Source organism: Apis florea, unplaced genomic scaffold, assembly GCF_048593485.1.
Source record: "Apis florea isolate Af1SG1 unplaced genomic scaffold, ASM4859348v1 contig_3192_pilon, whole genome shotgun sequence".
In the NCBI taxonomy this organism is placed as follows: Eukaryota; Metazoa; Arthropoda; class Insecta; order Hymenoptera; family Apidae; genus Apis; species Apis florea.
Window position 1 is genome coordinate 105,006 of NW_028256720.1, and position 17,599 is coordinate 122,604.

A 17,599-nucleotide genomic window follows, 5' to 3' on the forward strand; every position below is an offset into this window, starting at 1 on the left:
AACTTTCAAAATAGATTTTATCCACATGGGATTCGTTTTTGAGAAAAATTTGTGTCAAATGTTGGATACGTTTCAAGCATTTTTAAGAATACAGAATGTTTATTTTCACGGTGGAACGAAATATATCTTCAATTTTTTTAATTTCATCAATTAATCACTCATTTGTTAATACGATAATACAAAAGTTACGATAGAAGGAACGAGAAATTGTTTCCAAACGTAAAAATAGATAAAGAAATTATGTTTCAAATTGATAGCTCTTATTTAAAAACTCACTTATAAAATTTTATCAATGGAATGTTTTCTATTTAAATATTGATTTAAAATGTTTGAATTGATATACAAATGATTTGTAATTTGATAGATTTGATAAGTTTGACAGAATCATATACGATTAGAATTTATATACGAAGATTTGAACAAATTTTGCTAATTAATGAAAATAGATAAAAAGAAAATTGCATCAACAATAGATATATACATCGATATATAATTTTCTTCCATCTTTTCCACAATTCGAATATTACGAAGTATCAAATATCCGATGTCATCAAATTTCCTGATTATAAATAACTTCAACGCAATGAAATTGCATAAGTTGGTTATTATTCGGATTCGTAGTTTCGATTCAAAGATAACTGGCAACGTGGAAAATCTTACACGATAATTCGTATTTCTCGAGTAGGAATATTCGGAGAATCCATGGTAACTGGAACAATTATCATTGGGGATGACTATTTCCTAACTTGTGCCTGCATGTCACACGATTTCAACTTTGGTAAGTTTGACTTGCAAAACCATTTGTAAGGAGTTCGCGGAATTTCTGTGCTCTCATTATTCAAATGAACCGTCACGCGGGTATAAGGTAACATGTTAGCTGTCACGTATGCGATACACTTTTAATTAATCAAATGCAATGACTGTAATCTTTCGCAAATTAAATACTATTTCAAATCCACCATCATTAAAACAATCACAAATTGGATATTGGAATTAACCATTGGATTAATAATTTCTCTCGAAATAAAATGAAATGAATTATAATATTTGAAGAATAATTATGGAAATAGTGATATAAGTAGTTCTTGATATTCGAAATTGAATTTTTTTTATGAATAATAATATTATTATTATTATTATTTTAGTGATAATTGTTATATTTCAATGGTTTTTTACGAGAATGTATTTTCTTTTCTTATTAATGTTTGCAATAAGTTTTACTAAGATCTTGAAGATTAAAAGCAAATTTCATGATTATTAAAGAAACAAGGATGAAATTAATTATTCGACGTACATAAAAATTATTCTATAATCCAAACCTTAATCTTCAAAATCTAGCATGATTTCGTTTTAAAGGTTCTGAAGTTCTGATTTTTTTATTTTTTTGCAAAACATGTTTCTTTCATCATATCTCTTCGATAATGCACAAGTTTCTATTGAAAAGAGAATAATCGCACAATTTTTTCCTTATAACATCGTCTTATTGATCGATCGATCAAATTATAGATTTAAATCGATCAATACTTAATAATAATAATAATAATAATTTAAACACACCGATTCCATCTCTTTCACGACGAGTCACGGAATAATGAAGTAGGAAAGTAGATCAGGGAGGCGTATCTTTATCATTGAACGTTAGAGTAACCTTTCAACCATGGGTTGAATCCGTTGAAAGCACCGCTCTAATTCGCGTCTCGCTGATGGCGATGGTTGGTTATTAAAGTTCACGATATCGCTTTTACATGGCGACCCATCATCACTTTCCAATGGTTAACACGAGCCCAACCCCCGCGTTTCATCGTTAAAACGCGCATTTCCACCTCCTCCTCTCCCTCCATCTCCACCCTTTGAACACCAGATCGAGGCAGAAGGGGCGGGAGTGGCATAATTCTAATTGAAGGGAGAACACCGGTTGACGACTGATAATCAGTGGGACGATTGGTTCGGAATGGGGGAAATTGATTTCGAAAATAGAATCGTCTGTGTTTACGGAATGCCTATTGTGCTCGAGGACGACGCTCGAAGAAAGCAATCAAGGAAATGAAATTTTGAAGAGGAATCGATGAAAAATGGAGAATAGGGATGAATGAAAATATCGTCGAGTTTTATTGGTATTGTTTTAATTTCCCTTGTTGTTCTTTCTTCGAATTAACTTCGAAGTAGGAGCGCAATGGATTGAGAAGAAATTGAGAAGAATTTGAATTTGTCAAGTTGTGATTCAGGGTAATGGGACGGAGTATGATATTAAAAAAAAAAAAAAAGAAATGAAATTGACTTATATTTTTATTTATCTATTATTTCTTTGCGAATTAATGAAATAAGAATGGAACATTAGCGTGATATTGAATTATCCAGTCATATTTTTCTTATTTTTCTTTCTTTTATGAATTAATGGAATAAAAGATGAGTTGGTTTGAATTTTTGTAACTTGTGACTCAATAAAAATTGAAAATAATGAAATAAAGTATGAGGATGGAAATACCGTCAAATTATTGTTTTATTTTCTTTGTTATCGTGAATTTCTTCGTTTCTTTATGAACTGAAATGTGGTAGAATTTAAGGCTTGCGATTTGCTAGAAATTAAACTAAAGTGAAATACAATATTGCAAAGTTATTATTTATTTTATTATAATTAATAAGATAGAGCAAGAGATCAAATTTTTAGAAAATAAAAAAATCGAATAATAAGTAAAAATATAAGTATTGTTATTATATCTCATCATATTCGCTATTATTTTAAATATCTCACAGATTTATCTCGATTTATTTAATCCTAACTTATCAGCCAGAGAGTGTACAACACTTCATCTCGAAGTAAATTTGACTTTATCTGACGATAAATCCAAATCCGTATGGGAAATATATAAAAATCTATCTCTGACTAAATATTTTTTATCGAACAAACAAACTACGATAGCAAGACCTTGAACAAAAATCAGCCAGAGAATCGTGTAAGAATGTTATTGCTTTAATTCAACGCGATAATAATTGGATAATAATGATTATAAATTCACTTGACGTTTTCGTGATAAAGTCATAAATCAACCTCGATAATTATCTATAATTATTTTTTTATATATGTTAAAGGAAGGAATTTCGTGATATCTCGTGTTTAAGAGAACGGAATCGAATAATCGTTGACGACTTTGAATAATAATCACTGTTTATTTATTATAATGGATGGAATCCATTTCGATGTGGAATCCATTTCAGAACGAAACAACGTTGAAAAGAAGTACGGACAAGCTTATTGGAGGGATTGCATAATTGTTGCACACGGCGTGTCCCATGAGAAATTAAAACTTATACAGAGTTCAGCCAATTATCCCGAATAAAAAGAGCCATATGAGAATATTCTGGAATATTTGATATTTAATTTAATTCACGTAATCGTATATTTTTTGGTTGCGCGATTTTATTTTATACATCGTGCACGATTTTTTTCAAAAGTATAATTACATCATAATCGTGTCGTTCAATATGTACAGAGATATCGCTGTTTCTTAAACGGAATTATTTTTACTGTATCAATATCTTCCAAATAGTAATAGTTTTTTTGGTGAAAATTCATATATTCTTTTTTTTTTTTTTTTTTTTTTTTAGGGAAGACGTGTTAATTACATTTAATAGAAATATAATATATTGATCTTTCTGTCAAAAAAATTATTAATATCAATTTTTGTTCGAATTATTTTTCAACATTATTAAAAAAACAAGTAAGATATTCCAACTGATGAAATTATTTTATTCGCTCTTTATATTATTTATCGTTATATTTTACAATAGATAATGATATATTATTATATTATTATCCCATTAGCCAATTATGTCATCAATTTTACATTAAAGCTACGTATAATGAAGCGACGATTTATGTGCGTATGTTCTTTCTCCCCCTCCCCCCCCTCCTCTCCTCCTTTTTTTTTTTTTATTAAATCGTACGTAATTGTTCATCTTTCATTCGTTTGCATAATATTAATAAGTTCAGTGGTGAAATATACCGATTTTATCGGTGATATTGTAATTTTAAACGTAGGTTTGTATCATTTTCAGTGCACTTTGATCTTTCCATCCGAGCCATTGGCGTTTCCAACACGTACACACGTGTAAAACAAGTAATGACGTACATTTCGTGAATGGTTTTAATGGAAACGTGTTAAGTACAGTCGACTGAGCCATTGTGCGTTCCCTAAACAATATTCGATAACAATAAATTTTCTTTAACAAAAATTATGAGAAAGCGCGATAATTTTTTTTTTTAATAAATAATAAATTAAATAAAAGAAATAAAATTGTATTATCGAATTCGAAAAGTTTTTAATAAAAAAAATTACTCGTTAAAATTTGAGAAAAACAATTTTGAACAATATTTATTTTACACAAACGAATGTCTTTCACGTGCAATAAATGTTAGATGTTAGTATATTTATGGAGGATAAGAACAAATACTAAAGTTTGACATGCAAAAGTATGGAATCGAAATTTTATTAAGCAATTGAAATTTATATTAGATGAAGCGAGATAGGCGAAAAGGCACGATATGGCGGAGATAAAACTGTCTAGATTAAATTAATATTTAATTTTCGATTCAAAAAAGATTAATTACTTTTTCTCGTACGACAAGTGCTTCTACAATGATTTCGTATTAAGCTATCGTATTAAGAAGCAATAAAACTAATCTGATTATATATGAAATATTAATATAGAGACGAAATACGTATTGACATAATTCAGAGATATTCTCGGAGAGACTATGGTCGAATTTCATTAGCATACGATGTCGTATGTAATCAATTTAATTAAATCGTGATATATAATATTGATGAATAAATTGATTTAATAATAATTTAATTTCTATAACGCTTATGCAATGATGAAGCGAACAATTTTTATTAAAAAACGACGAACACTTTCTTTAATTACATATAAGATGTTAAGATGTTGCTTAAATTATTCGAAATCTATTTTTAATTTTCTTTGTTGTTCAAATTAAATTACCTATACCTGTTCACGCGTATTTTAATTATGAAAAAGAATTTAAATTCCAGATAGATATCTCTAAAATGACGTAACGCTTTTATGCTCATGTGATATTAAAAACTATTAGATTTAATGTCTTAGCATGATAAATGATGATTATAGTCTCTAATTGTGATATTTAGATGAGATAGATGATTTTAAAAATGCGGTATGTTTTAATATTTCTAAGAAATGCTATTAAGCATTGTTAACCTACATATCTATGGTAGATAAAAATTAAATTAATAAACTGAAGAGACTAAGCTAAATAAAAGAACAAAAGTGAATAGACTGTGCTAACATTTTATTACAAATTTAAACTGATGAACAAATTTAATAAACGCTCTGATGATCACTTTTTCTTTTCTCGCAATTTTGACAACATTCCATTATTTTCAATCCGCACGATTCAAATTAAAAGGAAAATGAAACACCAGTTAATCATTTTCCTCAGATTTGTGCAAAATAAGAGATACCAGATCGAAATGAATAAAATTTTACTCGATTGTTTTATTGACAGTTTTATATCAGAATGATATACAAAAAAAAAACATGATCTTTTTTTAAACGCATAGCAATTTGGCAAATTTCTAATTATTCTTTCTCAGAAATTGGACGTGCGAAATGAAACGATCGGTTGTTTAAAAATAAAATGACTTTCGGGGGAAAATAATCTTTCGACAAGGAGGATAATTCTCCGGTAAATCACAGCTCGAGATTATCGGATTAAAAATGTGCCCTTGCTGGCATTTTTTAAGCGTCTTCTTTCCATTATTGCATTGGTAAAATAGGTTGCAGTTTGATTCGTGCGGTATATTTTTTGTCCCACTTTCTGGACACTTTGAAATCGATGGCGTTGATGGCAATGGCGTCGGTGACGATGGCGTCGATGGCGATGACGATGGCGTCGATGGCGATGACGATGACGTCGATGGCGATGACGATGGCGTCGATGGCGATGGCGATGACGATGGCGTCGATGGCGATGACGATGGCGTCGATGGCGATGACGATGGCGTCGATGGCGATGACGATGGCGTCGATGGCGATGACGATGGCGTCGATGGCGATGACGATGGCGTCGATGGCGATGACGATGGCGTCGATGGTGATGACGATGGCGTCGATGGTGATGACGATGACGTCGATGGCGATGACGATGACGATGTCGGTGGATTAATGTCGGGACAGTTTGTTAAATTGGGGACATTGAACGACCAATCGCAGACTTTTTCTTTCGAATTCCAGACCAATCGATTTCCATTGCCAGTGTCTGGGCATTCCTTTGGGCATATCATTTTTGTGCATTTGTAAAAATTGTGACAATTTTCCGGATCATTGATAAACATTAATTCGCTAGAATCTTCTGTTGGACAATCAATGTATCGAACGCAATTAGGCTTTTTTGGAGTGTGTGCCACTGCCAAGGCGATGGCAACAAACAATAGATATAAACCTGAAAATTTGTAAAGAACGAATATTATTAAATTTGTTATGAATGGCCGGTATATTTATTGCTATCGCCTGTTTAGTGGCAACTTTTTGTCTGTACACGAGTTAGAGTTATACATGGATATATTTCGTAATGAGATGAGTGGAGTAAGCACTTCTATACTATCAAAAATTAAAGGAAATTGAAGTCGATGAATATTGATCCTGGATAAAAAACAATTGTAAAACGACAAAAGATGCAACGAAGTCTAAAATGATTATGCGTATACCGAGAAGATATTTCCTTACCTTTCATTCTTAATAATATCTGATCTGATTTTAAGAAGTTATGTTATTACTTATCGCGAGGCAAACTGACAAATTTTAAAAGTATCGATTCGATTTTTATAGTTGGCCTCATTAACATATCTCTTATCTTATCACGATGTAATAAGTATCTTTCGTAATATGTTCTTTCGTTCCATTAAACTTATGTTGTGTTAATGGAATTTTATTTGCTCTTCGTTATTTTTTCTTTTTCTTTATATTTGAAAATTGATTTTTTTTAAATGAATATTTGCATTCTCATAAATCATTCTCTATAATTTATCGATCTATTTCTGCATGTGATGTATTGTGTTTAAGTATATATGTTAAATACATGTATCATTTTAGTAGAAAAACAGATGTGGATATAATGAAACGTATATTGACATATAATTAATTTAAATATAATTTTTACTAACTTGAAACTTTTCGTACAAATTTATAATATAAAATGAAAAATATTATGATCAATAATAAAGGCGATAAAAACAACAAAATGAAAAAATTTTAAAAATAATATTTAAAAAACAAATTTATACATTATAAAAAATATTAAAATTCAAAATTTATACATTAAACCTAAAAAATTATCGGGAAATTTTGGAATTAACCTTTTCATGCTATATACATTATAATTAGAAATATAAAACGTACATCTCTTGGATGAAGCAGGTATTAATAACATCATTTTGAAAAAAACTCGCGTTATTATTTTTTCATCATTAATAATTGATAAAATTACAACGATACAATTTCAATTTCTTCGTTTCACCATAATTGATCGACAGTAGGTTTTATAAAATGCAAATATTTCAATTATCAATTTTTTGTACGTTCTCTCGACTCATAGAAACAAAATCGCCGTTTTGATGGCGATCTCTCAAAGGGATTTCACGATTCTAGTTCTGCTAGTTCCATATGATCATCGCGATATTTGACCCTTCGTTTTCATTGAAATTTCAAAGCGACAAATCGAATTGAATGTTCGTAACCCGCGGCTTTCAATTAAAGCAAATCACAAAGATGCGTAAACAAACGCTTGTATTAAACATGGACGTGGCACGCGAGACACGTGATAATAGGAAAGCTTTGTAACAAGGATTGAAAAATATATTATATTAAATGTGAGAACTTCGTTGCAACGCTATTACGTTTGCTCGTTTGTTGCAATCGAAGTTTGGGAAATGGAAAAAAATCGAGCTTGAAGATTGTTTCTGTCAATAGATATACTATTCTTTTTTCCTTTTTTAAAGTGTTAAAGTTAAAAATCTACTTATCCTGTAAAAAGTACCACTTATTGATAATTTCCTTTTGAACCAAACAACTTTCATTAAAACATTCTTTTGATATATTTATATTTATAAATAATATATAAATATAAATATTAAATTTCCTTATCCTCTCCTCCTTGTCACTATTGAAAGATTATCAATTAATTTAAAATTGGAAATAATCTTCCTGCAAAGCTTTTCGAATTTTCACTCGTTAAACCTTTTTTGAAAATTTCGACAACTCAAAGGTTTCAACTCTTTTCTTGAGTTTCGAGGCAGAATCCACTCCACGTGGAATCATATGTTGCAAAAGTTCGCGTGTACACCGCCAGGTTAAGATCGGACGTGTATTCAGCTCGGGAAGCTCGTGGCCTTTCATGTCGAAACTAGCACTCTTAAAACGATACCGTTTCCTTATCTTCGTTGGAAAAACCCTCTGTGGTTTGGTTGGGTCTGGTAATAAGGGTATGTAATAAGATTTTAGTATCTGCGAGTGAGTCGTATGGTGGGAAATGTTTCTCAAGAGAGATTATACTTTTCTAGAAGCAATAAAGATATAATCTGTGGAAACTATGGTTTGATCGATCGATAAAATTCAGGATTAAGATGTTTACCTTTTCATAAATTCATTCTTCATTTCTTTTTTATATTTCCGAATAAATAAAATTTAATTTTTTTCACACTCACATATAGCAGTTTTTCTGACCTAATAAAAATATATATTTTATGAATATATACCTGTAACTTAATATTAATTTATCCATTATTCGTTAAAGGTTTAAAACTTAGATTCGAATAAAGTGAGGTTAGGTTACGTTTGCGATGTCCAAAGAACGTTCTGGTTTTATTTAATCGTTAGTTAGTGGTTTCATTCGTCATTTAAGAACAAACCCAACCAACAAACTCTAATATATTCATCAATTTGAATAAATAAACACATAAATAAAAAATGTAATACAAATTAAGGAACGAATGATCGAATTCGACTGGTTCGACCAAATATCGATCGAAATGTGAAAAATTACGAAAAAAGAACGAAATCAATTCAACAAAGATAAAATTAGACAAGGTTAACGGTCTAAAGTCTAAATTGACTTTATATCGATAAAATATCGATCGAAATATGAAAAATTACGGAAAAAACGAAATCGATCCGACAAAGATAAAATTAGACAAGGTTAACAGTCTAAAGTCTACATTGGCTTTATATCGATAAAATATCGATCGAAATATGAAAAATTACGGGGAAAAAATTACGAAATCGATCAAATGCAATGATAAAATTACACAAGAGTTAATATCTAATGTCTACATTGACGAAGCGGGATGGCATCGAGAGAGTCTGAGAATGTTCGCAACTACGAGGAAGAGCGAGCAAGTTTTCGAGAACGCTGCCATACAGTTGGCAAAGGAACGTTCACCAACGACCCTGACTTTGGCTCCTTCCTCTCCGCATCTAGTCGTTCCGCTAGTCGACTACATATTGCAACAGGCGGCGCTGCTACATTATTAAGAAGTTAGTGTAACGCGACGAAGACATCGTCCCCCGTGGACGCAGCTGTGAGCGGGAAGTTGCTCTTCATCGTGGGAAAATCTAATAACCGAGTACAAGTAAATTAGCCTAACTTTTTTGCCAATCTCTCGCAAGAAATCCAAGAAACTCGAAATTCGTGAAATCGACTCAGAGAGGGAGTTACGAACGACGCTTTGTTTCTCAACAGGAATCGAAGTCGGAATCAAATGGAAGGAGGATTGTAGAGAGTGATGGAAAGTTTCTGAGGGAGAAAAGTAGTAGAATGTGGTTGTTGCGAGGATTTTGGGATGAATGGAAATTTTTATCGTGGAAAATGGTTGTTGATTTTCTAGCCACCAGATTGGTTACGAACGATGCGATTCGTTTACAATGGGATTGAAGTTGGAACGAGATGAGAAAGAAGGATTGTGGTGGAAATTTTCTGAAGGAAGTTGGTAAAACAGTTGTGACAATGGTAAGGAAATAGCTGGAAGATTCGATTTTTCGATTCGAAGTAATTTGTTTAAATTACGTGAAACAAAATGAATTATTAATTATCTCTATTATTCTCAAAGGATACAAATTAAACTTGAATCTCGATCAGAAATCAGGATCAAATTCTAACTGCTGGAAACTAGAGAAAATTTCTGCGCATCCCTTTAATTGTTTTCATATTTCATTTTATATTCTGCGCCGCTTCACTGGATGGCATTGAAGCCACGGGATTCACTTGTTTATTCTTTATTAAAGTAGCGCTGAAAATATTTCGTTTCAAAAAATAAAACGTCTCGTCTCGTTTCGAAATAACTTTCGAACGAGATATCGAGCTTTCTTGGCCTCGAAACGATGACATCGAGAAATATTTTACAAATCTTATAATAACTGAATAACGGACAGTTAATAGGCGAAGAAACGTGGAATTACCAACGGACTTTCACGTGTCGAACAAAATTGCCATGAATGTTGCATATTCATGGATCTGGATTATCATTGTATACGCACGATACTGCAACCCGCCATTATTAATGTACTCTCCTTTGTCCAATAAATTTCTAAATTCCTTTTGCGGTATCATATGTTCAGTTGCTTCATTCTCCGTCCAAAAACGAAAAGACGATTTTTAATTTGATTATTAAAAAAAAAAAAATCGATCGAAAAGCAATTGATTGATTGAAAAGCGAGGAATCTTAATTTTTTGGTTGATTTTAATCCATGTAAGAATTTCGATTTTATGAAAAAAGGAATAAATGTAGAGACTTTCGTGCAAATTGAAGAAATAACGAGGAGTAGGATCTTTGATTTGAGGACTCGAGGATTGAATACGTTGTCTGATAATATATAGATACGTTCCACTTGAAAATGTGAAATAAATAGAAGGTATATTAATTTTTTCTTCTAAAGTAGAAGATATTTTAATCGTGCAGATATTTATATCGTACATAAATCCAAAGCTTAATATTAATATATGTAGATAAATATATACGATATTTACATATAATATTGGTATATAATTGTTTAAAGATAAAAATGTATATTAATACATCGCAAAGAAATACAACAAGATATATCACTTAAATATTTAAATATATATGAATAAGTATGATTATTTTTCTATATGATATAAAAATAAAAATTAATATTAATTTTTTGCCAGAAGCACTAATCCATTTAATTTAACTTGATACTTGATAATATAATTAATATACATGGATTAATATAACAGAATAAATGTCATTGTTACATCTTGGAAGAAGAACGAAAAAATTGCCAGAATTGTATCAATAGATTGGACATTTAATGTTCACAGTATTTTGAAAATAGAATAGAATAAAAATTATTTCGTCGAAACAAAGTGATCGGTGATTTATAACATCCGCCAATCGTGTCCATTCGACGATCTATTTCTGAATTTGTCAGGGCAAATATCTCCTGGGTCAATAACCGAACGGAGTTATATAGGTATTCAGGGATATATTTCTCTCTCTCTCTCTCTCTCTCTCTCTCTCTCTCTCTCTCTCTCTCTCTCTCTCTCTTCTATCTATCCCTGTCTCTCTCAGGTATCGATGTATCGAACCTATACCATATTTCTACCACTGAATCGTGGTACTTCCTTTATTTTGACGAAACGAAACGAGCTCGAGCGAATTGGAGAAAGGATTTCGAGGGGATTATTTTTTACGAGTATTAGCCTCGAGTAAGGGACGTGATTTCTTTTTTATATCTCCATTCGTTCCACGTAGAATTCATTGATGAATTCTATAAGAGGTATTTAACACGGGATAAAATTTCAAAGCACATTTTATTTTGTACAACTTACATTTTATACACATATAATAACACATTTCTTTCCTTTATAATAAATAGATAATCTCCACGATTACGTACGATGTCTGCAACATCGAACGAAATAATAATAATAATAATAAACGATTAAAAGATCATCGCGACAATCCGGATCAAAGGGTTTGTATCGACGAAACTCGTCGCAATTTTACGAAGTTTCAAAAAATTTCAAAGTACATTTTATTTTGTACAACTTATACACAACAATACCACATTTCTTTATAATAAATAATCTCCACGATTACGTACGATGTCTGCAATATCGAATGAAATAATAATAATAATAATAAACGATTAAAAGATCATCGCGACAATCCGGATCAAAGGGTTTGTATCGACGAAACTCGTCGCATGTGCAATTTTACATCGTGTGTTAACAAAGTTTGATTGTGTGCGTGTGTTGTCAAACAAGCTACAGCCGAAACTGTAACCGCGTGAACCTTGTGCCAGCACCAATTTGATGCGGTCTGTTTTCGTTCAGTGCTAACAACCTTAATGGATTTACACAGATTTGCGCGGCGCGCAAAATTTTGCGTGTTTACGATATCGTACGCGTTTCAATCCGGCCGGCTAATTATCACGTGAAACCGGAAACCGCCTAACTTCATTTGGAAAATTGGAATTATCACACGATAATTTTCCAGATAAGCAATTCGAACGTTTATGTGTTATTATTGTCCCGACAATTTAAGCGAAATGTGTTGATATATATTGGTATATAATTCAGTGATTCATTCGATCGAGAGTTAAGTTCCACATTTCTATGCAATAACGTAAGAAAGAATAAATACAATTTGTCCGTTCGAGGCTCGAGGATCGAGTTTTTCTTCGAGATTGAAAATTTTGAAAAATTTTTCATCGAATCGAATCGATTATCGTGAAAATAAATAAAAATTATTGGTTTTTAGAAAAAATCGAATTTGAAAATTTTATCTTGTGGAAAATAGATTAATTTTTAAGTGAAAAAAATTTGTTCCGTATTTTTTTGACTGTTAGATGATGCACGGTTTAAAATGTTAGATTTATTCGATATCGTTTTTTTTTTTTTTTTTTTTTTTAAATTTCACTTTTCGCTAATCACGAATAACGCGATCGTATTACCATCGATTTGTTATCGGAATAAACGAAAAACGCGGGATGGAGGACAAATAAAAAGCGGGGTAAATAAATTATTGATCAAAAAAATATATAGGACGATTTATCGCGATGTTTGTCAATTCTCGTCTCATGTAAAACTGGTAAAACCATCAACTGCATTTTCGATATGTTATATGCATTCAATTTCACACCTAAAATGTAGTATCTGATTTTTCTTTTTTTAATTCCAATGAAAATATACTCTATTGTTATATACAAATAAAACAAAAATAAAATGGAAATTCGTGCAATAATAATAAAAAATGGATAAAAATTATATAAGATATAAGAGATCTGATAAATGTTATTATCATTCGTATTTATTAACAAAAAGAGAAATTGTTTAGGACAATAATACACACGAATGATGTTACAGCATGTACAATAAACGAAAGCGTATCTTTTTTTCACGTTCGATCAAAATACGGCCATCGCAATGAATTATTCGTTATATTCTTTGAATATTTTTACATGGAAAAGGTGGATCGTTACCTATATAAACGGTATTTCATCACTGGTTAACAACGTCAAAGGATTATTGTTCCTTTTGGGAAACATATTATCGATAAAATATCGAATAGAAAAATAATTTTAACTCCATCAAAAAAATTTCATTAGAATTTCATTAGAATTTCACTGGACCTTCACTAGAACCTCTACCCTCCAAAGAGTAGACCTGCATCAGCATCTTGCATATATCAAGAAAAAAAGTTTTACGACGATATTTAAATAAACGACAATAAAAACAAATAAAAATGATATAGATACGAAATTTATCGTATCTACTTGTGACTATTTTTTCACTATAATCCACTATAATTGAATATATTGTGGATGAACATAATTTTTTATTTACAATCAAACGTGAAGATGCATATTTATAGTTAAAAATCGATAGATATCGTTAATAAATGTTTTCGCGCAGATTATCAAAAAATGGTAAAACGATTTCAAAAAAGATTATATAAATTGTCGCGATCTAGAAACGTCTGCGCAACCAGCTTCTTAAATTGCAGAATAATTTCTTGCTTGAGAGCTTTAAGGTAACGAGATTCTGAAATTGCAGGTTAACTGAGCCATTATGGTCTTTGGAATTTCGGAATGGCCAGATCCGTGAAATACTACGGGATAAATACTTGGAGATTGCAAAGAGGGTTTATTCTTGAAAATCGATGACGAACGAATTTCGATGAGCTCGACTTATAGCACGATTTATTATCGAGAGGACTGATATCAAATGATCGAAGTTTGTCATTAAATATTATTATAATTATAGAAAATTTAATTATACAAGAATCGAATAAAATATATTCTATTTTTTAATTTAACTGGATGATTAATTTTTGAATTTTTTAAGTTCTGTTTCTTTATGATAATTATTTACAATTCAGCACACATTTTCAAAATAATACAACGATTATTACAATTATTTAAAAATTGTTAACTTTAACGAAGCTCTGAATTGAGTGGTATTATAATAACGTGTTGAATTGTTCGCAAATAAATTATATCGATAAAGGATTAATCTTAATTTTTTTCGTTCTAATTAATTAATAATAAAGTTAATTATTATTAATGAAATAAACGAATTTTACTTGTATAATTCTTTATTAGTATTTAAATGTTTAATTTATTCTTGAAAGAGAATATCATAATTAATGAGAGAATTTAACAATTTAATGACTTTAATTAATTTTCATGAATGTTCTGCTCGTTTTTAAAATTTCCAATAAAAAGATAATATAGTAGTAAAACGTAAAAATGAAAATTTATGGAACATAAACGTAAATGTAAGATAATTAACTATAGAAATACCGTGTTTTTCATAAATCAAACGAATCAATATTTCAAATTATAAGATTTACATTTTAAATAATTCCTCGTGCTAATTATTTGATAAAAATTATATTATATAAAATAATATATATTTTTGATGTTAAAACAATTAATATTTGAAAAAACTTAAATATTAATTTTACTTCCAACTTTTTCAATTTAGTTTTTATACAGTATTTAGTATCTGTAAACGAACTACACTAATAATATGTATATATCTTGCAAATTTCTATAATGTTGGATCTTTGTGAGGTTTAACTTTATCTCAAAACTTTTCTTATTCCTATCATCTTTACGTGTCTTATAAAACAGTTCAATTTTTACACAGTTTACGATCCTTTACAAAATATATAAAGTTACTAAAGTTAGAACTATGTTGAAAGTTGAAGATAAAAGTGAGTTTTATTCATCCTTTTGTCACTCTGTTAATTTCGAAAATACTTTGCTCAAGAAAACAAAATTCCACGTTATTTTCACAGAAAGAAAAAAATTAACCAGTTTTCAATGAAACATTTTAAAGAAATTCAAATTAAATTATTTCCTAAATTAATTTAATATTCATTGTTAAAAAATATTAATACCTTTCTTATAATGTTCTTCATAAATTAATGCATTTAAAAAGAATATAAAAAATATCGTATATCATTCTCATCTTCTGAAATTCTGAAGCATCACAATAAAAAGAAGAAACGTAGAATTTGATGTTACGAATAATTATCATTTAATACATCGATAAAATATTCAAATTACTTTATCCGTCCTAAACATCATGTATCTATAAACTCATGGCATTTAATACTTCCAGAAACTGTATACATAAATAAGCATTCAAATTCCCCGACGTAACAAGCTCAATACGCATTTCAAATATAAATCCAGAAGAATATAAATTCTCAGAAGATCGAAAGAATTCGCAAGTAGACACCGTGGATCAAAGAAAAGCCAGGAAACTGAGGGAAGGATGGTAAAATGGCGGCTTCGAGTGGCTTTTGATTCCAAATCGTTCGAGCCGGTTTTTCAAACTTTTCTCTCGCGCGAGATATAGCGAAAATATAAAGTAAATTGATCAGAAATAACGAGTTAATGGTAATAATAATAATAGTAATAATCTTTTTCAATTTAGGCTTGGCCGATTCCTCTTCTCATCATTCGCGAAAAGATAGACACGACAAGTGAGATGAAACTCTTTTGCGTCGTATTAAACGAATTTAAAATGATTTCCACGCCGAGCAGGTGCGCGAAAACGAGAAATTAAATTTCGTCTCTATCCAAAGGCGAGATAGATTCGAAAGGCCGGAAGGCGAAATTAAAATTTCTCGCGTGAAATAATACGTTTCGATTCATATTTTTTTCGATCTTATTTCCTTTTTTCTTCTTATTTCGCCGAGAGTTTTGTCTTTCGTGAATTTCTTTGAAAAAAGAATTTTTAAGAATTAACGATATTCCGATTTTATTATTTATTATTAGATTGTTGTACGATTGAATTTTTTTTAGAATATAAGAATTATATTTATTATATTTAATTGATTTGAGCAATTTGATTGGTTGTTATTAATGATTCTTTTAATGGTAATTCAATTTTTTGTAATTATATTTGTCGATCGTGAGTTTTCACATTAATGGCGTTATGGTTATTCGTTTCGATGCAATCTTTCAAAAAGTTCTAACAATGTTAATTTTTTTTTTTTTATAAATTATATTGAATTTTAAGAAATAACTCGTAAGATAAGACTCGAATTTTTGAATAGTTTGTACAATTGGATTAAAATTTTGGTGCTATCTCGTGCTATTAAAATGTTATGCGCGTAACGAAATGACAAGGAATAAAAAAAAAGAATAAGCATCAAACACTTTTACGATTTCAATATCTATTTTCATCAATGGATGTGGATATACTTCAAGAAAATTATAAAATTATACGATCTTCTATACGAGGAATTCCCAAAAATATTTATTTATGCAGAAAGTTTTTGTTGCATACGATCAAATAAAAAAGAGAGATTTTCAAGCATATTTTAATAACCAGTTAATACTTCTTAATTTTATTTTTATACAAATTATATATCGTATGATGGATGGACGAAAAATCGTCGTATTACGATAAAATATCGACAAACAGTCAGAGATATCTTGAAAACTTATTAATCCTATCAATGCATAAGAAAAATGCATAAAAATATATCTGGTCACGAGTTTAATCCACTTTCGGTATATTTGTTTTATCACAACATGAAAACGTCTATGAACATAAAATTGGCACGTTATACGTCACCATAATAGCGTGAGAGAAGGTATTACGTCTTTTAAAGGCGATTGCTCTTGGAAATTACAAAGTAAGGCTAAGTTATCACGACGTTCCTGTTCTATGGAAATTTTTACGTAAAAATTGAAAAGAAGAAATATCTCCATAATTTAAAAAAAAAAAAAAACAACTCTTCGCTCGAATACTTCAAAAAATAACAAAAAATTTCCCACCAAAATCAATTGTTTCATTTATAAAAAGTAGCGCCAAAAAAACCATCAAATTCATCGTTTCGATGCAAAAAAAATAAAAAATTCCCCGATGTATTTGAGTTATTGAATGTTAAAACGTTTGTTTTGTAATCGAAACAGATCAAACAATTTGAAATTTGACATTTATGAAACATTTGACTGATACTTAATTACAACATTTTTTACAGAGATGGCGTTACATGTACCATTTTAATATTATTATTAA

At 30.0% G+C, this 17,599-nt stretch overlaps 2 protein-coding genes across 2 annotated transcripts in view; one reads left to right on the plus strand and one right to left on the minus strand.

Moving 5' to 3' along the window:
• Positions 1 to 17,599, plus strand: part of 5-HT2B (5-hydroxytryptamine receptor 2B) — a 91,214-nt gene that overhangs the window by 37,118 nt on the left and 36,497 nt on the right. The gene's annotated exons all lie outside the window — the stretch shown is intronic.
• LOC147657315 (uncharacterized) lies at positions 5,664 to 13,732 on the minus strand. The gene is made up of 2 exons (XM_086910463.1): positions 13,687 to 13,732; positions 5,664 to 6,478 (listed from the first exon to the last, which is right to left on the minus strand). Exons 1-2 carry the CDS (start codon positions 13,730 to 13,732, stop codon positions 5,664 to 5,666), a joined length of 861 nt encoding a protein of 286 aa, XP_086766589.1.